Genomic DNA, 22242 nt, shown 5'->3' with positions numbered 1-22242 from the left:
TATAATCTATTAGGTAACTCCTTATCTAATTGTATGTTTGACAATTTTAGGAAGGTCCTTGGCCTTAAAAATTAAATAAGACTAATAAGAAAATAACATAGACAGGCATCCTCACAAGTGACAAATATGGGGGATACTTTTTAAAAAATTTAAAAGTAATTATTTTTTACGTTAGGTTATTTATCTGGTACAGTAGGTAAGTATCCTTTCTTTAGAGGTTTAATAAAATAGGATTTACTCAAAACTACTATTATTTATATTTAAAAAACGGTCTATTATAAAAGATCAATGACCTATGTTACGATAAAAATTTTGAATACAAAAATAATAAGTAAGTACATATCTTTAATAACAGAGCGTTTTTGAAAACTGGCGCAACTATCCTGCTTTAACCCTTTTTCGAAGATTGCAAATATTTCTATGCGATATTATGACAGAAGCGAGCGAAAACATCGTCTCAAAACTAAAATTAGACTTTCCGAAAGCATTTTAATCTTATCTTTTCTTTTTATTGTAATACTTTGATGTCACAATTAGGTAGCATTCAGTAGTAATTTGGAAGACATTGTGAAGTGACAATACCCAATATTTGATATTCGCTCAACTTTCACAAATTTTTGTTAACGACTAGTTTTTTGCAAGGCGTCATAACGTTTGTTTTGCTTAAATTTACCGTACGATTTTTTTTTAAACCTTTTCTTTAAACCACGGAACATGTTTAGGTGTATAACATACCTTATATTAATAAACAATACCAGTAACGAAAAAAAACTAACAAACTCAAAACAATGAATAATTACCGTTATCTATAACATAATGTTACTCGTTCTTTAATTAAAATAAAAACAAAACGGGAAAAGGTAAAAGAAATGTATGTAGTTAGTCGTCATTTTTTAAATATACAATACATTTTATTTTCATTTACATTGATACTGTATACACAATAATTCATTATACTATACATATAATGTATTATACCTATATCTTTTATTTAAATAATCATCTCCTATTTGCTTGTATAAGTTTTTCGATAGTGTATGGATCAGGAAAAACATATTTCGGACTAAATGATGATTCTTCAGGTTCGTTTTCCAATAAAGTATCTTCCTTTGAATCAGTCTCGCCGACAAATTCGAAAACTCCATCAAATACAAAATGAAAAACATCGGAGATAGTATATTTTGCAAATCTTTTGAATAATTTGACTTTATAATCATGTAATATGCTCCTCAAAAATTTGATTACCTCTATTCCAATATCTATGATAATATCTCTGACTTGGGATTTCAAATAACTTATAACAGAAGGTATGTTGCCGAGACTGTCAACAAGTGATGAATTAAAATCTTGATTTCCAGAATCCAACCTCGGTGATCTGGCTTCTCTATTAACGTCCGCTTTTACTTCCACATTATAACAAACGATTAATATTGATACAGCAGATATGAGAGTTAGACGAAACATCTGAAAACAAGAAATAAAGTTAAGAAAAGAAGTGTAGAATAAATTTATTGTTTGTCAGTGTTTAAAGTAAAACCTAAATTAAACTTTTGTTCAATGCTAATTTGGTACGAAAGCAAAGATCCGAACTAGACATGATCTTCATCAATCTGCCTTGGGGATAATAATTATTTTATATCTACTTTATTATTTTAAAAATAAATCGCGAGCGGGTTGGCTGAAAAATTCCTGTCCAGGCTATATTATATTCGCGAATTGCCATTCAAACCAAATTTTAAAAGTAGACAACCCTATGTCGTCGTGTTCGCTAAGAAACAGCTCTCATTTTTATATAGGTACACATAAGGCAGATGGAAAGATCATGACTAGTTCGGATCTCCTACTATTACCAAACGTTACAAACAAAAGTAAAATTATCATAAAAATGAAGTTTATAAATATATTCAAATGAAGTATATTCTTATTTAGATATATTTTGTACCTTAATATTTACAAAAACATTAAAAAATAGCTCACCTTTTCCGTAGATTTTTCAAGGTCCGATGTGAATGGTCTTAAGGTACAATAAAATTTGATAAAAATATTGATGGGTAAAGTATTTTATACTTAATAAATGCTATTAATTAATTGATTATTTATGCAACTTTTTAAGTATTTCCAAAAGTTACATTAAGAAAATTTTTACATGAGCCCCATTAGCTAATTACACCTAATAATAATTTGTCATTGATTTGAACATCTTAATAAATAAGTTTTATTCAAATTCCGTACACGTAATGCAACAAACACGTGAATTGGTTACACCAGAAGAATTAAAAAACAGCTTGTTTTAGATATTTTTAACCGACTTCAAAAAAAGGAGGACGTTACTCAATTCGACCGTATATATATATATATATATATATATATATATATATATATATATATATATATATATATATGTATGTTCGGGGATAACTCCTTCATTTATGAACCGATTTTGATAATTCTTTTTTTGTTGGAAAGAAGATATCCCTAGTTTAGTATCATGATAAGGAAACCAGGATCTGATGATGGGATCCTAGAGAAATCGAAGGAAACTCTCGAAAATCCGCATAACTTTTTACTGGGTATACCGATTTTAATGATTTTTAATTTTTTTAATTTAATCGAAAGCTGATGTTTATCATGTGGTCACATTTAAATTTCATCGAGATCTGATTACAACTTTTTGAGTAATCTTTGATAATGCGTATTTACTTGACTATTTTTTCGTCTACCTACGTTGTAGTACTTGTCGATATAATTGAAGTCGGTTTTTCTTCATTTGCCTGCAAACACAATAATATTATGATTATTACACTAATTCATTATAACTTATGATCGTATCAATGTAATAGAATCATGATCAAATATAATAAAATAAAATATACATATACCTTTTTATGTCATTATTGTGAGTAATCCAAAACTGGTCAATTGTATTGATTGGTCACTGGTTCCACCTATACTCTTCAACAATGCTATACTCAACTTTAATGACAATGTAAAAGTCTAGGTATAACATTTGATAGATATCTCTCTTGATCGCCTCAGCCGGAAGTTATTTGTAGCCATCGGTTCAGTTCGTCGCCTTCAATACTTTCTTCCTTTGCCTACTAAAATTGCTTTAGCATAGTCACAACTTTTACCAATACTTGACAATTAATTATTATTTTTATTGATAATACACAAAATACCTAACTAAGGAAAAATCGTTATTAATTTAAAAAATTACTAAAAATATTCGATATTTTAAAATCCTGACTTCCTTATGAACGGTGTTTTTTTAGAATTAAAAATAGGACAACCTCACTCACGGTTTTGAGAAAAAAATACGTCAACACAAGTGAATGTTTACTTTCACTTTAACAAATATGGAAAAAAATCGTATAAACTATAAATATAAAACTTGTAACTATTTTAAACGTTTTGACGTTTATTTTATATTCATTTATTACAAAAAAAATCGAATGGTACTTTGTTGTAAAATTATCCTTGCGATTTCACTCTTGTGCGTGCATACTCTCGCTCTATACTTTTATTTTGTTTCATTTTTTAACAATTATATAGATATTATTGTTAATAGTTTATGAAAAGAAAATTCGAATGTTTACACGAATTTCACTCATAGCTGGAAGTATCCGAAACGTCGAACATCCAAAAAACACAATAAACCTCGATAACAGAGATAAGGAGGAAGTATAATCTTACGCAAAGACTCACCCTTTCATAAAAAAGAAAGTAAATAAATACATATTTTGTATGTAATTAAATCTAACTATCTAATACTTATCAAGAACCTTAAGCAAAACACTTTTACGGGCTTTTTGGACTTACCATTAATAATAATAAACGTCTCACAATCAACGGCCTCTACTAGGATTGTAATCCTGTGTTTGGTTGGAGGTCCGAAAACCCACAATATACATGCACAAACGTCCAGACCACGGCAAACATCTGTATGGCCAATACACATATGTTCCATGCGTGTTTATCGAACCCGCAACCGCCAGCGCAATAGTCACAGACCGTCCTGTGTCCGTTGCGCTAACCCGTCGTCACCCTTGACCCAGACGCAGCAACGTCGCCGAAATATCAGAAATTTTAAAATGACAAATGCAATCCCGCGTAAGTAAAAGGGTTAATAGTAGCCATGAAGTCATAAAAATATATATCCTTAAACAGTGTTCATAAAATAATGCGAATACAATCAGTTACAGTATTAGGATGTAAATAAATAAAGTGCCTTCTTTTCACTGCATCATTACAAAATTTCATGTCTGATTTAATTTGACCTCGACATAAAAATAAAGATAAGTAAATTATCTTTAGCAAGGATAAATATATTAAAGAGCTTATCTTTTCAACCATATCATTATGCTCTTATAGTTTTTAAACAAAAACGAAATAATACAAAATATCTGTGGCGACTTAGCGTTGATTATCCTAACAACTATGTATGTAGCTTTAAAATATCGCGAAAGTCGTAGACTGAAGACGAAGTAAGCATTCATTATAAATTCGAACAAATTGTAACTAACCTGGCCCTTCATAACAACATTAAAAACTACATAATTATGTAATTATGTCTGATGTGGATTTCATACAGATGCAAATAATAATAACAATAATACGCTTCGCTTCAGCCTGTAATATCCCACTACTATATAGGCCTCTTTCCCCGTGTAGGAGAAGGATCAGAGCTTAATCCACCACGCTGCTCCAATGCGGGTTGGCGGATATATTCCCTACTATGAGTAACGATCGCTATCACGTGTACATGATAACAACCGGGACCGACGGCTTAACGTGCTCTCCGAGGCAAGGTGGGGAGACCCACAAGGACTGCACAAACAGCCAGACCACGGCAAACACCTGTATGGCATTGGCCATCTAGCGGTCTGGCTATTTGTATTGACAAATGTTTGTCATGAGCGGGGATCGAACCCGCAACCGCCAGTGCAACGGGTACAATCCATGGCTGTAACCGTTGCGCCAACGCGGCGTCAATAACAATAATAAACTTAATTTATTTCCAAAAGTGCAAATACAAAAGATGTTGTTAAAAATATAGTAAATATTCTTAAAACATTATGCCGTATAAAACTATAATATTTTCAGTTGACAATGACATTTTGAACAAAAAACAATTAATGTAAATTTTATATTTCATTACTCTAACATCGTCATTACACTTTTGTTAATAGAAACAATATACCTATGTAGAATGCAAAAAAATGAATATACATATATATCATAGTCATTTGCTATGAAAATACAAAACAATGGGAACAGTTTATGGCAATTACATGAACAAATAAATTTTCTATTTCCATTACAAAATGAGTATTTAAAATACTACATTATCTGGACAACAATGCTTATTTCATATTTATATATAATAAAGAAGTTAATTTAAAAGATTTTAGGTTTGTCGGGACAAAACTAAGTTTTTTTCTGAAAAAGCTTGTACGAAGTCGGAAAAAAGCAGAATTGTCCTGTTTTATCTACTTACGTTGACGTTACGGTAAGTGATACGATATGTTCGTTAAAATTTAAAAGATAAAGCATCTAATCGTTTGACTAACAATCACATCATCATCGAAACCATTCTATGATAGGATAATTAAGAAAAAAAATATGACGCCCAGCTCACTTCGCTAGTCAGTCATACGGGTCAGCTTTCATTTATTATTCACTCACTCACTTCAGCCTATCGCAGTCCACTGCTGGATATAGGGATCCACAAGTTCGCGCCAAAAATGGACAATCCGCCTTCCCAGCGTGGTAACTATAGGCAAAACACATTTATTATTAGTTCTGTTCGAAACTTGAGGTGCTGTGGAATGCAATCCACCATACAAACATTGAAATTTTGCGTAATATTCATCATTATTACAGCCTATACAATCCACTGCTGGACATAGGCCTCCACAAGTTGACGCCAAAAATAACGTGAACTCATGTGTTTTGCCCATAGTCACCACGCTGGGCAGGCGGGTTGGTGACCGCAGTACTGGCTTTGTCGCACCGAAGACGCTGCTGCCCGTCTTCGGCCTGTGTATTTCAAAGCCAGCAGTTGGATGGTTATCCCGCCATCGGTCGGCTTCTTAAGTTCCAAGGTGGTTGTGGAACCTTGTTATCCCTTAGTCGCCTCTTACGACACCCACGGGAAGAGAGGGGGTGGCTAAATTCTTTAGTGCCGTAGCCACACAGCACGTAATATTATTTTATTAAATTTTTTTTTCGTAAATACACCTTTGTGTTGAGCATAATTAATTCAAAAATACTATAAAGTCTATGTTTTATTTGCGATATAAAAAATAGCGTAGTTTCAAATCTGACGTATATAGATTTTTCCTCAACATTTAGATCGTAGTGATCGAGCATACCAATAATATCGCTACCTAAACTTCTTATTATAGTACAATCTTGATGACATTTATAAAGAAGTGCTTATAAATCTCGCATTTAAAAAGTTTGACGTTTTGATTCCCTTTCAGAGACTTTGTTTTGGAGCAAATAGTGGTTGTTGCTCTATGTGTTTGTCCTTGTTCCATTGTCATTACACGGTGCCTTAAAAAAAAAACGCTAAGCCGTCACAATTGTTACCATAAATGTCTAATTTCGTGTATAAGAGCCCTTGTTCTCAGTGGAACATTTACATTACAAATTAAATCAGTACGGCTTTTACTGGCCGATATAATTCATATACTTACTTGGAACAAATCGATTTCGTTCGTGTAGTGTTCGGTTAGTATGGGTAAAACACATGAGTTCACGCCAAAAATGGCGTGAACTTGTGGAGCCCTATGTCCAGTAGTGGACTGCGAAAGGCTGCTGTGATGATGATGATGATGATGATGATGATGATGATGATGATGATGATGATGATGATGATGATGATGATGAGTGTTCAGTGCTAAAGTTGGCTGTGGTCATTCTTACTATCGCTAACTGAATATGTTTAAAAAACTCCAAATCTTAATGCACCGATATTTGATTACACATGCTTCGTTGCAAATTATATCTCACGCACTATTGTTTTTAGCCGTTACAAAGTTTATCTTATTCTAGCCTTTTCAGTTGATTTTCTATTGGTTGTTCTTCACGCAGGCGAGTTTTTTTTTTCAAATGATTATTTTATTGATTATAACAACATCATAACATAGTTTTAGCGTCATATCATACATGTTTTTATTTTATTTATTTATTATTTTAAAACTTTATTACACAACTTAAAATAATAAGGTTTTGAGATTATCGTTTCACCCAAAGACAGTCTTTACCCTAAAATTATGAAGTTTACATAAAGATATAGAGCGCCATCTAGCAGCGAATAGGGTGATTATTTCGTGATATATCATTACATAGTATAAAACAAAGTCGCTCCCCGCTGTCTCTATATGCTTAAAACTACGCAACGGATTTTGATGCGGTTTTTTTCAGTAAATAGAGTGATTCCAGAGGAAGGTTTTTATGTATAAGACATGCGTAATATAATAGAGGAACACTGATAGTTTTTGCAACCGTGCAAAGATGGGGCGGGTTACTAGTATATTTTTAAATAAGAAAAAAAAACATAATACTTCTTGAAAATTAACAAGAAAAATATAATTCATTTAAAATGTTGATTTGATATTTATTGATGCGATTAAACTGACTTGTTATTGTTAGTGTGTTTTATCACAAAAAAAAATGTAAAACTTTCTGACTGTGAGACAAAATTTATTTTTATTTAATTTAATTTGGGGCCTGTTTCACAAATTTTGGATAGCGCTGATTGACAGATAACAGGATCTGACAGTATTTTCTTTTTAATTAATTATTCTTTTTTACCGTCGAATTCTACTATATTTGTGAGATATTTCTATTCGCATATATTAAAATTGCATTTTATTAATTGAATTCAAAGTCTATTTGTATCGTCATTGTCAAATATCGCTATCAGCAACGGGTGAAACAGGCCCTGATCTAGTTTTCTACAAAAAATAATTAAATAATTTGGTGGACTACTTCAAGCGATTGTAACAAGGTTCGAAAATTTTTGCAGAAAAGAAAAAAACAAAGTAAGGACCAGTTTTCAAAAAATAAAATTTCAAGATTTGATAAAAATCATAACGTTTAATATATAATCGAAGATGCGAAGTCTTTGTCATAGATGAATAATTTAAATTGTTGTTCAAAATGTAAAAAGTATATATGCTATATCTACACGAATATTTTTTAAACTTTCAATTTTCTTATCAAAAACTAAAAATTATTTGTGTTCAAATATTGTTACCTATTTATTTAAGTCTATGAATATTACTTACATACTATTTTTTACAGATATATAAACCAAACTGTATCGATGTTTTACCAAACTGTTCCCCAGTTAGTGTCACTATGTTTTAATAATAAATAAATCATAATTTTAACATTGGCACAAATTTCTATTAATAATATATAAAAGATAGACGAAACTTATACATGTTACAAGTTTAGGATTAGTTCAAAGATATTTTATTGGAGACTGCAAAAGGATTTTCATCGTCTCTCTTTTTTTACACTTTTAGTAACTTATTATTTTTATGAACATATTTACATAATACTACGATTTTCTTATTCCTATCTAAAGAGACTATTTCCTAAATATTTTCCTTATTATCTGCATCTAATTTCCGCGGTAGATGCTCAATGTTCTGTTCAAGTGCAACAACCCGTGAGATATCATCCGAGGTTTTTAATTTACTACAACAACTTTATCGTGTTTTAGATTCGTCCTTATTTTTTGTTCATAACCCAACATAGGTAATTAATTATACTTCAAATAAAAAAGTAATAAGAACGTAACATATTAGTAGTTAGAGATATATAGAGTTTATTTCTAGAAACTCCAACAAAGCACTCCAATAAAGTGCATAAACGACATTTGTTTTTTGAATAAAATGTATTTATTTATAAGAGAAGTAGATATCTGTATGTGAAGTAATTGTTACTTCTCCTGAACTTTATAAATATTTTTATTGTATTGGCCACTGATTGCTTATCAATTGCATGATCACGGTTATGTTATAAAGCAAAACAATTGTTTGTTTTTCTTTTTATAAATATAACGGTGTATTTTTTGGATGTTTTTTTATTACTACGTATATTCAGTAAATTAGGTAGATAATACTCGTAAAACATGTAGTTTTGCAAATATTAAAAACAATTTGTAGGTACATACGTTGGAGAGCAGACATGTATTTTATTAGATACTTTTGTATATATTTTTCGTAAGATTAATTAATATGCTACTAATTTATGTTATTTATCGGTTGCGAGCGTTATCTCGAAAGTAGTAATGCCCATCTATTCTGTTGAGACTCTATTTTCATATTGTTAAAAATTCAAACTGAACTCACAACCCATTTCACACAGTTCTACCAAACCAGATCAGGTTTCATAAACTATTTTTAACCGACTTCCAAAAAAGGAGGAGTTTCTCAATTCGACTGTATTTTTTTTTTTATGTATGTTACATCAGAACTTTTGATCGTGTGGACCGATTTCGACAATTTTTTTTTTAATCGAAAGGTGGTGTGTGTCAATTGGTCCCATTTAAATTTATTTGAGATCTAACAACTACTTTTCGAGTTATATCTAATAATGCGTTTTTACTTGATGCTTTTTTCGTCGACCTACATTGTATTATACCGCATAACTTTCAACTGGATGTACCGATTTTGATAATTCTTTTTTTGTTGGAAAGGAGATATCCCTAGTTTAGTACCATGATAAGGAAACCAGGATCTGATGATGGAATCTCAGAGAAATCGAGGGAACTTCTTGAAAATCCGCAATAACTTTTTACTGGGTGTACCGATTTTGATAATTCTTTTTTTGTTGGAAAGGGGATCTCCCTAGTTTGGTACCGTGATAAAGAAACCAGGATCTGATGATGGGATCCCAGAGAAATCGAGGGAACTTCTTGAAAATCCGCAATGTCTTTTTACTGGGTGTACCGATTTAATAATTTTTAATTTAATCAAAAGCTGATGTTTGTCATGTGGTCACATATAAATTTTACTGAGATCTGATAACTACTTTTTGAGTAATCTTTGATAACGCGTAGTTACTTGACTATTTTTTCGTCGATCTAGGTTGTATTACTCGTCGATGTAATTGAAGTCGGTTTTTTTTTTCGTTTGCGAGCAAACACAATTATTTAACCATATTTAACACCTTAAAATTTAGTGATTCAATACTATCTATTTACAATATCAAACAGGTGACCTTTGATTAAGATCTACGTTATCAATTTACCAGGGTATTCCAATAAATAACCTTTAAAAGATAATGATGTTATTATCATCGATACAATTCTTAAATACTTTATGCGTGTTATTAAATAGGATACATGACGTGTCTTTGGTCAATAGTCAGTACTATATCATATTTAATTCAATGCATGCATTTTCATACTAATTATTACTATTAACAAGTCTACTACTCTACGAAAAGCATAAAATAGTATTTGGTAGTTTGTTGATATTACTTTTATTTATAAATTAATTACCACTACTAAGTCTTTTTTATAAATTGTTTCAGAAAATTATGTTTTTCCGAAAGCAACCGAAATATATTTTCTTGCATAAAGCTTGTTTTTAATTATTTTCAGAGATGTGTGATAAAAATGTAACTTCTTTTTTTAAAATAAAAAGTCTATGTTTAACTACAAATAAACAGAGTAATGAAAACTTGCTTAACAATTTAATTTTATCTCATTACACCTTTTTTTTTCTCAAACAATAAAACGAATAGCGTAATTATTACAAATAAAATAGTAAATTATTTTTTCTGACAAGTTATCATGAAATATTGTTTTGATATTACCTTCTGTTATCCTTTTATATCAAACTATAATTATACAATGGTCGGAAAGAAATATAATAATTTAAAAATAACTGTATTAACCACTACCAACAAGTAGTTATGTTTGTTTACATCGAAAGTGACGAAATTCTATTTTAATTGGATAATCCATGGATGCGGTTTCCATGTAGAGTGGCAATGAGCGAGGTCGCGAGTCCGGTGCCGTTTGCGTCTGCGCCGGTTCCTTCAGTCGCATGCTATAATTCGTAGCGATCCGGTGCTACACACACTTCAAACAATACTTACATCGTGTAAAGAACTATACCGCTCTTTAATATACGAAATTCGAGTGTTAATTATAAATGGGAGACGTTAATAAATTAAATACCTTCCCAGATATAATGAGAAAGTGTTTCAAAATGGGGCTCTTTAAAAGTAAGTACTTGTTTGTTTTTATACGTAATTTTTAGTTATAAATTCATCATTTACACTATTATATATAACTTTTGTTCCGTTATCTGGTTGAGAGAATTCACTCATCAAACGATTTTATTAGACATTTTTCTTTAAGATAACGTTTAAAGTCAAGCATATTTTTAGTGGGATAGAAAAATATTATTCTATATCAATATGGCAATATATTATTTAATCTTAATTACACTTTATCAATAAGAAAAAGGATATTGTTTCTCTCTGCAAGTGACACAGATTTTGTGCCAATCAGAACATTTATTTAATGTTAATTGCGTTAATAAAAGGTTGATACCAATATGCGTTGACCTCGAAGTGACTAGGGATAAGCGATTTCGTAAAATATTAAAGCGATATTATTAAACTGTAATAATACGAAACAAAGGGCAATACCGACATAAAAATTAGAAACCTACTTATTTTGTAATTTTTATGAGCGGCCTGGATCTTAATCTTTCGCTTAGACTCAAAACCGGGGTAACTGAAACTGAGAAATTATTTCACTTTCAATGTTAAGGAAAACGTTTTAAGAAAACGTACCGGAAATTCTTACACATGGATATACGTAAATTTACATTGGACCAGCGTAGAGCCCAACTGTGAATTAGAAAAATATACAAATAAGAAAATTTGTTTATTCTTAAAGATCTTAATTCGTGTTTTGTTGACGTAGCTAGTATACTATTTATTGCACAGCAAGGATTTTTTTTTAAAGTAAAACGTGAAATGGTATGCAAATTTAATAACACAATGGTAATTTTAAAAGATTTTTAACAATGAATTAATTGATAGATTAGTTAAATATTACTTTCATTAGATAAAATAATCAGTCCTTTGATTACATACATACATATTGCTATTAATCAAGTATTAGAAATATACATGTGTCAGTTATTTTCTGTTCTAAATTATACTCCACAACAACATGTGTCTTGTTAAAAGATGATAGTTTTATAAGTGACTAGCTGTGCCCGCGACTTCATCCGCGTGAAATTTAACAAAATAGTTATAGTTCAGTTCGCAGAGTTATAAAATAAAATAAAATTCTAAAGAAAAAAAAAATCTAAAATCTTAGCTACTCTTTATTACATAAGATATCTGCCAGTGAAAGTCCCGTCAAAATCGGTCCAGCTGTTTAAGAGAATAGCCGGAACAAACAGACAGATAGACAGACAAAAATTATACCACATGTTATTTTGGTATATGTACCGTGTAAACATACATATGAATTTACTAAAAAAGCGGTTATTTTAATATTACAAACAGACACTCCGATTTTATTTATTTGCATAGATATATCAACGTTTACCATAAAAAAGAATTTTTATTAATTGATTTATATAAAATAAGAAAAAATAAAATGGGATGCACAAGGATATAGAGAAAGAAACAATAATATATACTTAATAACAATAATTAAGGTAAAAAAAATAATAGTAGTATAATAGTTGGTTTAGTTAGTATAAATATAATATAATGAACCAAGGACATTTTATGACAATTGAATAAACCTCTGATATAATTTTAAATAACCAGGTTTTTACTAAATTGAATAAAACCAGGTTTTTGAATTATGTAATGGGGTAGTTAAATGTGATAATTTTCAGTTGATAAAATTATTAGTTACATTAAAATAATAGTTGTTTAAATAGTTTACATGAATATAATCTAAATTAACCAAGGACGTATGTGAATATAGATACATAAAATTGGCTTCAAAACCTTATTTTATTTTTAAACGCTTAAACAACATTATATCGAGACATTAATTATGTTTTTTTTTTTTTTTTTTTTTTTTAATTTATCACTATATATAAACTTTATTTATACAAAATATTATACATATTTACAATTCACAATTAAAATTATGTAATTAATTGTTTGATAAATATAAGAAATAGACCTAAACATATAGTGAGACTTCCAAAAAAGGAGGAGGTTCTCAGTTCGACTGTATTTTTTTATGTATGTTACTTCAGAACTTTTGACTGGGTGGAGCGTTCGTCGACTTACGTTGTATTATACCGCATAACTTTTTACTGAGTGTATTTTGATGATTTTTAATTTAATCGAAAGCTGGTGTTTATCATGTGTTTACATATAAATTTTATCGAGATCTGATAACTACTTTTTGATTAATCTTTGATAACGCGTAGTTACTTGACTATTTTTTCGTCTACCTACGTTGTATTACTTGTCGATGTAATTGAAGTCGTTTTTTTTCGTTTGCGAGCAAATACAATTATGTTTATATTAATAACACAACCAGAACGATTAAATGGCTGTTTTTTTTTTAAATATGGATTACTAGCTGTGCCCGCGACTTCGTCCGCGTGGAATAGTGACTTTAGACATCATTTTTTGGATACATCTTTTAGTTTATTTTGGATATCAGAATAGCTCTAATATTTTGTCTCTTCTCGTAAACTAATAAAACATTCACACCTTACATATTTCCATACAAACTTTCATCCTCTATTCCCTATTGTTATTTTACACCCTTGAGAGTAAAACTTTTACAAACACTGAATGTCATATTTATTTATATCGATTCAACAGCCTAAAAAATAAGTTTCAAGCTTCTCGCTCTAAGAACGGTGATACTTCGATACAACTTTTCATGCCCACCTTTCAACCTCTTACACCCCTTTAAAAAGTAGCCTTTCCCAAGCTCTAGACTGTGTACCAAATTTCATTTAAATCGGTTCAGTAGTTTTAGTGTGATAGACAGACAGACAGACAGAGTTACTTTTGCATTTATAATATTAATAAGGATTTAAATACAAATAGTTTCTTAAAATTAACGACGCGTTAGCGCAGCGGTCACAGCATACAAAGGATTTTTTTTTCTTTATTACTTATTATAACGTAATTTACAGTAAAAAAATAGTATTGTTTATAAATAGTTACTGTACTCAAAAGCCATTCCCACATTATTTAACACTTATTCTATAGATAATGCGGGAAAGGGGGGAAAAGGATTAATGGATGATGACGACCTTACTAAACTATGTTATACTAAATTTTCAATACAAATCTGCATTATACTTTACAATAAAGATTAGCTGTGGCCCGCAATTTGAAGAATAAATGTATTGATATTTTTATATTCCCTAATGGTATAATCTAACAAAAACAATTTTTCAATTCAAACAAACTTTTTTGCGTTATAATATTCGTATAAACTATGGATAGTTGCAATCAAACAAATAATATTTAAAAAAAAAAAACAAATTCTATTTCTATTTATGGATGTATGTATATGTAAAATTTTGTATATATATATATATATATATATACACAAATATACATATATATATATATATATATATATATATATATATAAAATTCTCGTGTCGCGGTGTTTGTAGTTAAACTCCTCCGATACGGCTTGACCGATTTCATGAAATTTCGTATGCATATTGGGTAGGTCTCAGAATCGAACAACATCAAGGGTAATCCACCCCTAATTTTTTTAATTTTTTTTAGAAAAATCATTTATGTTTATTTTATTATGATTTGGCGTTGAAAAATACATACAACCCTAAATTTTCACTCTTCTACCACAAACCCCTATTTTTTATTTTTAAATAGCATTTAGCGGCAAGACAACGTTTGCCGAGTCAGCTAATATAAATATAAACCTACATATAAATATAAATTTATATTTAGATAATTTAATTATTTAGATATATGTTCTGCATTAGTTTATGCCGTGTTTGTTATATATATATTATGTATTTAAAACTTGGTGAAAGGGTCGTTATATTAAAATAAAGGTTAAATTATTAAGCTAATATACTAAGTCGTGATTGTAATGTCAATTTTAAACTTATTTCGACATAACTGGTAAAACGAAATTTTCGCAAGAGACTGCATAAAACAACTTTTGCTTTACGATGTACCTCTCAAGAATGTTCGTGAGTAGAGTTTAAATCAATGTAAATACATACCTTCACATTGTATTTTATATGCAAGTATATCCTTATACACGCTTGGGCCTGTAATATCCCACTGCTGGGCGAAAGCCTCTTACCCCATGTAGGAGACGGATTAGAGCTTCATCTACCACGCTGTTCCAATACGGGTTGGCGAATACTATGAATAACAATCGCTATCAGGTTTATATGATAACAACGGGACCGACTGCTTAACATGCTCTCCGAGGCACGGTGGGAAGACCCATAAGGACTGCATATACACCCAGACCACGGCAAACTTCTGTATGGGCAATACGAATTTTTGTCATATGCAGGGATCAAACCCGCAACCGCCAGCGCAACAGCCACAAACCAGTGCTATAACCATTGCTCCAACGCGTCGCCATATATTCTTATAATTGTGAACATAAACAAAGGTAAAATTAAGAAAACAATTTCTAAACCAAACCTACAAAACTTACCATATACTAAGAGAATATTCCATAATCTGTCAAGGTAAATAGTTAATTTCCATTAAGTTATGGATTTAGTGAATATTTTAATATATGTGATGAAATGTATTAACTAAAAAACAACTTGAATTATAGGTTTATTTAACCTGAAGCAGCAGTCGATTTTACACGTACTTTGGTACGTTAATACGTGGTTTTTTAAAAATATTTCAATATTGTATAATTAATCTATATAAATAAAAATGAATGTTGCTAAGCGCGTAACTCGAGAATGGCTCAACTAATTCCACTGATTTTGTTTTTGTATGTTCCTTAAGGCCCGCGGAAGCTTTTAATACTAAAAAAAAAACTTTACTATTAACTTTTGACAGAACGAAGTCTGTCCGGGCAGCTAGTATATTAATAAGTGTATATATTTTAGATACTGATACAGTTGTATTTAATTTACAAATAAATGTATTTAAAGCTATTTAAAAAAGCATATTATTTCCGAAACAATAGGAACATTTTTCCGTTAAAGCGGAAATCCAATTCTCGCAAAATCCAATTAATAAAAAATATTGCGAAATTGTACAGTATTTAAATATTGTACGATACTGTCAATTTTGATTGAAATATTAGTATGTTTAAAATTAATTAACAGTAAAATTATTATTAGGTTAAGGTAAATTTAATAGAAGTGCAGCAAGAAAACATGTTAAGATACACGTCTATCAATACAGGTTTATACAGTCCACTACGCAACCACCACAATATAAATATATATTAACAAAATAGTATTTATTTTCTTGCTGAATTTCTGAAAGTACCTGACAATATCACACAACAAGGCAGAAGCTACTATATAATCCGCGTTGTTCCTTATCTAAGAAAAACAAAGAAGTAGGTACCTAATATTGTCAGAATAACGGAAGTCATTAAAAATTACAAACAGTACCATCCTTCTTAATTTATTCTTTCCTGTCCTATTAATGCTAGAGTTAGTCGTACTTTGTCAAAGTTCCAAACATCTTCAATGAAATCAAAACTGGTTCTAACATATATCCTTCCTACTTATTTGTTAACTATATATAAATTTGTTTAATGTGCTTTTAAATGTAAATAAAGCTATGGAGAGTAAACTTTTGTGAAATTATATTTCGTAAATATAATAAAGACAACTACTGTTCGCCCAAAACTCGAAATTTGACCATAATTAATTTAAATTATAAGTTTGAACATTATTAAGGTTCTGTTGTCAAAGACTATACTTCTATAATAATAAACAAATAAGTGTATATTACTGTGTTTCAAATACATGGTAATGTGTGTAATGATTGTTTTATTAAAATATACTGCATTCTGCACTCCTTCTCTAGATAAACTAATATAAGTGTGCGAAATTTCATACTCCTCCATCCGCGCAATTTTTTTAAAAACCCCTTTTTACTCTGAGCACTCTGAGCAAAAGTATATACTTTTTGCTTCATTCATGATTAATATGTAGATAATAATTATGTGAACAAACAGAAGCATTTATTTTTACACCGAATTTAGACAAGTCCTTATACGAGTACGAAACATAATTTAACGTTATACTTTTCACACAGATATAATAAACAATATTCATATGCAAGAATAATTATGTTTGCAGGCTAACGAAAAAAAACCGACTTCAATTACATCGACAAGTAATACGACATAGGTAGACGAAAAAATAGTCAGGTAAATACGCATTATCAAAGATTACTCAAAAAGTTTTAATCAAATCTCGATGAAATTATCATTTAAACGTGATCACACGATAAACACTAGCTTTCGATTAAATTAAAAATCATCAAAATCGGTACACCCAGTAAAAAGTTATGCGGTATAATACAACGTATTAGGTCGACGAAAAAATGGTCAAGTAAAAATGCAGTATTAGATATAGCTCGAAAAGTAGTTGTTAGATTTCAAATAAATTGAAATGGGACCAAATGACACGCACGTCCTTTCGATTTTTTTTTATCGAAATCAGTCCACCCAGTCAAAAGTTCTGAAATAACACACATAAAAAAATACAGTCGAATTGAGAACCTCCTACTTTTTTGGAAGTCGTTTAATTATAACTCTTTACAAACAAAACAGTCCTTGTAACCTGGACATAAAATCGTCATTTTTTTTTCATTTAGCCTAAACCTTTTTTATACAAAATCAACACCCATTCATAACGATAAATGAATGCAACAACAGTACTAGTGTCGTAAGTCAATAAATATGATTATATTATTACTACTATTACTAACAAATGACACTTTCTTTGTTGAAAGAACCGTCAAAATAATAATTTTTTAGCTACCGAACTTAACAAAATTAAAACGGTTTGTTTAGAAAAAGGTATGCGACCGATCCGACAGAAACTCGGGTCCTTTATTCTGAAAAGTTACTTTAAATGAAAAAAAATATATGGAAACCGAGTATTAGAGACATGACACGATATGTTTTAATCACATCACTGCGATATCGCATGTACTCACTCACAACATCACAATAACATGATCACGATTTACAAGAATAGTCGAAGTTACACTGTAGAAAGAATTCTTAAGTCATCTTAGGTATCTTAACTACTTTTAACTATTTATATATTTGCAAATATAATTTAATAGTCGAACCAATGTTTTTAACTATCTCACAATATTTTTATTAGATTTTTAAAGTGAATTTTAAATGCGTGCTGTGTAAAATTATCTACGTGAATTTAAATTTAATTTGCCTATAATTGCTTTAATTTTTGTGGTACAAAATTATGATTTTTTTTTTCATTTTTTGATTTTGGGTACGTTTATCATGAAGTTAACCGTATATTCTTTTTTATGAAGTTGTCTTCAACCGTAACTAATTTTGCTTATAATCTAAAAATGTGAAGAGTTTGAGACAATTTGAATCGTATCAAAATCAATCTGAACATATTTGATGGTGACATATTATATGCAAGTGTGTTGGTATACTTACACTAATGAATCTACATAGTGATTTGCCTTGTCTTGCATTGCTAACCTCGACAAAACTATGTTTGTAATACGTTCAAGATCAAGATATTTTAGTCTGGTACAAAAAAAGGAAAATTTACTTATAAAATAAAAATAACAGCCGATATTACAACAAATCTACCTAAAAAGGCGAAAAGAAATAAACGCAATAGATTTTAGAGGTTTATAGGTAGATGTAGCTGAAACAATCTTACTTTTTTTCTTGCGTATCGTAAATAGTACAATCACAATACTTAATTGCATTTTCATTTACTTATATATATTACATGCAGTTTGATTTAAAAATTGGTATTCTGATAAACTTTTTCTGACGAAGTTAATTCATTACCATTTGTTAGGTACTATTTATATAGTAAAAAATATGATAGATACATGCGACTTTGTATGTGTATAATATAAGTATAAAGAAAACAAATAAAACCGATAGTAAATTTTATCCCTAGAGCGTCATGGACAAAGTAAATTTTTAACATTAATTTATGGTAAACGTTTTGTTCGTTTAAACTGTAAAACAACAATTTTTAGCCTTCACCAATTAACGCAAAAAAATAAAAAAATAAAACAATTTAAACTAGTATGTCAAATTGTCAAACCCGAGATTGACATTTTCTTACGAGCCCCTTACCTTTGTTTTAGCATTTCTAATTACGATTGATATTGAACGATCGGTTATTAACTAGACTAACCGGTTGCACGGGATCAAGGTATATGTACAGTGTATGTACATGTCGGAAGCGGTATCGGACTTCCGGGGGCATAGTATTATTAGATTTTGATTTGACATAGGTGTAATTAAAAATAATATATTACTATTGTTATTAATTTTTAATAAGCTATATAAGAAATATTAAGACTACTACGTAATTTGATTAATGGACACTAGTACTAGTAAAAAACGTTACATGATAAACAGGCTTAAAAACTGACTTAAAAAAGGTATAAGGTACAGTCCGTGACCATGGTTGCTCTAAAGTATGAGCAACGAAAACGTCGGGCACCTAAAAAACTTAATAAACCGCGATAAAATCCGAAAAAGTTATTTTATTATAAGGGATGACATTCGCGTAAACATTAGAAGACAATAAGTACAAAGTATAATTAATTATTGTTTCTATATACTTACTTTTTATAAACTAATACAAAATAACCCACAATCATGGTACTTTTACGAACACAAACAAAAAATATTTTGTACTTAGTTATAATTACGACTCGTCCATCCGCTCTAGATTAGGTAGAACATAGGATACGTTACAATGTATAAGATTCATAGAATTAAGCAAGAGACGCAAACTCAGCGTCTGGTCGGCCCACCCTGACATCCGCTGGGCACAAGACTGTAGTAGTTAAGCAGAGATATTAAAGCCTCCAAATCGGTTACATGTCTTTCATTTTTTTTAATATAAATTAAGTTAGTTAATAGTAAATTAATATAAATTGTTTCCAAACGCTCCGAAACCAAAAGTGGCGCAGCCGGTGAGGATTCTCTTATAGACTCCGTAGTTTTCGTGTTTTTCGACGTCGAAATTCGTCTACAAAAATTACGCGAATATTCTACGTGAACAGAGATCCTTCGGACCAAATAAAAATTCTTTTGTGTCTCGAGAAGCAGAGAAGACAGAATATGGGAGTAGCGGTTAAGTTATTGTTATTCTTGAGATCAAACCTTGCTCATTATAACGTTGTGAAATTGATATCTCCGTATGAAATTATTCGGTCTTATCTTTCTTAGAATAGGAACATAGAGTAGTAAGGAACATAGATACTTCATTAAATTAAATATTAAAGTTCGAATTGTATTAAAGAAATTAAATAATATTAAATTTTTATAATATTAATGTTATCATATTTCATTTTATAAAATTAAATTTTGAATTGAATTAAATAAAAATTAATTAATAAATTGTTATAACTTTAGTGTTATGATATTTTTTTTTAAGAAAATAAAATTGAAATTGAATGAAATAAATTAAATTAATAAATTGTTATAATATTAAAGTGTTATGATATTTTATTTAAGAAAATAAATTTCAAATTGTTTTTAAGAAATTAAATTGTATTAAATTGTTATAATATTAAAGTGTTATGATATTTTGTTTAAGAAAATAAAATTAATATTGAATTGAATAAATCAAATTAATAAATTGTTATAATATTAAAGTGTTATGAAGTTATGACACATAATTTTCTAAAATTAAATTTTGATTGAATTAAATAAATTAAATAATAATTGTTAAATTGTTATATAATTAAACATATAATAAGTTTAAATTTATATTAAAGGCTTACATTTTATTAAATGATCTTACAATACATTATTTTATAAATTTACAAATTATATTTTACAATTTTTGTTTAATTTCTAAATTTGATTTTTATTACCATTTTATTTTATTGTATGTGTGATTTTTTTTTTCTCTTTTGAAAGTGTTTTATATTTAAGACAGTTGCATCCTCTGATCATTTCATTAATCTATAATCATGACAACCACAACCGTATCACTAATACCAAAAGAAATTTTAGATTTAATTCCGCTATATAGTGGTGATAAAAGACAGTTAAATCTTTATTTACAAAGATGTCAATACGTGATTGAACGTTATAATGGTAACGAGGAACAAAATCTTTACGTTTTTCATGCTTTAACGAGTAGACTAAGAGATGATGCAACTGCGCTTTTATCTGAACGAGAGGACATTGTAACATGGTCCACTTTAAAAACTCTGTTAATCCAACATTTTGGAGACCCTCGCAGTGAAGAGTGCATTAATATTGAGTTAGAATCTTTAAAAATTAATCCAGGTGAAACCTTTCTCGAATTTTGTAATAGAATACAAGGTGTTCGTTCATTATTAATGTCGAAGGTCAATTCAATCCATGATCCAGATTTAAAACTTGCGAAGTCGGTTATTTATAATAATACAGCTTTAAATGTGTTTTTATATAACCTCCCGGAAAATATGGTGCGTATAGTTAGGCTTAAATCACCCACAACTTTAGAAGCAGCTTTAAGTATTGTTCTCGAGGAAGTAAACTTCTTAGAGCAATATAAAATGCGTAATCATGTACATGGTAATAGCCAAATTATGGGTTCATGGCCACCGATTACACAACCATTTGGTCACAAGCCCAGCTTACCTTTTTATTCTAAATTTAATTTTAATAATTCTCAAAAGGCACCTCAAATTCAAAGTCAAGGTCCACTACCAAGGCCATCGTTCGGTTTTAGACCTCATTTAGGTTTCCGATCGCAACAAATTGGGTACAAACCCCCACAGCAGTTCGGGTATAAGCCCCCACAACAACTAGGGTACGAACCCCCTCAGCAATTTAGCTTCAAGCCACCACAACCTCAACAACAAACCAATGATGTATCCATGAGAACAGCTCAGCCAAAAATGCAACAAGAATTTAATTTAAATAAATTAACCATGACTAACTGTGAAGAGAATTTTCCATGTGATGAACATTATTATTACGACAATGAATGTTCAAATGATATCAATTACTGTTATGATGCTGATGCAAAAATCAACGCCTTA

At 29.8% G+C, this 22242-nt stretch overlaps 1 protein-coding gene across 1 annotated transcript in view; it reads left to right on the top strand.

Moving 5' to 3' along the window:
• The first annotated feature begins 11076 nt into the window (after nt 1–11076).
• LOC123658489 (organic cation transporter protein-like) overlaps nt 11077–22242 on the top strand; it is a 39542-nt gene continuing 28376 nt past the window's right edge. The window contains exon 1 of the mRNA XM_045593897.1: nt 11077–11256. Within this exon, the coding sequence (XP_045449853.1) occupies nt 11184–11256 (73 nt within the window). The 5' untranslated portion in view covers nt 11077–11183. The remainder of the gene's footprint in view (nt 11257–22242) is intronic.

This window comes from Melitaea cinxia, chromosome 12 (assembly GCF_905220565.1).
Source record: "Melitaea cinxia chromosome 12, ilMelCinx1.1, whole genome shotgun sequence".
Taxonomy (NCBI): Eukaryota; Metazoa; Arthropoda; class Insecta; order Lepidoptera; family Nymphalidae; genus Melitaea; species Melitaea cinxia.
Note: the sequence above shows the minus strand (reverse complement) of the source record. Positions and strands in the feature narration are given on the sequence as shown.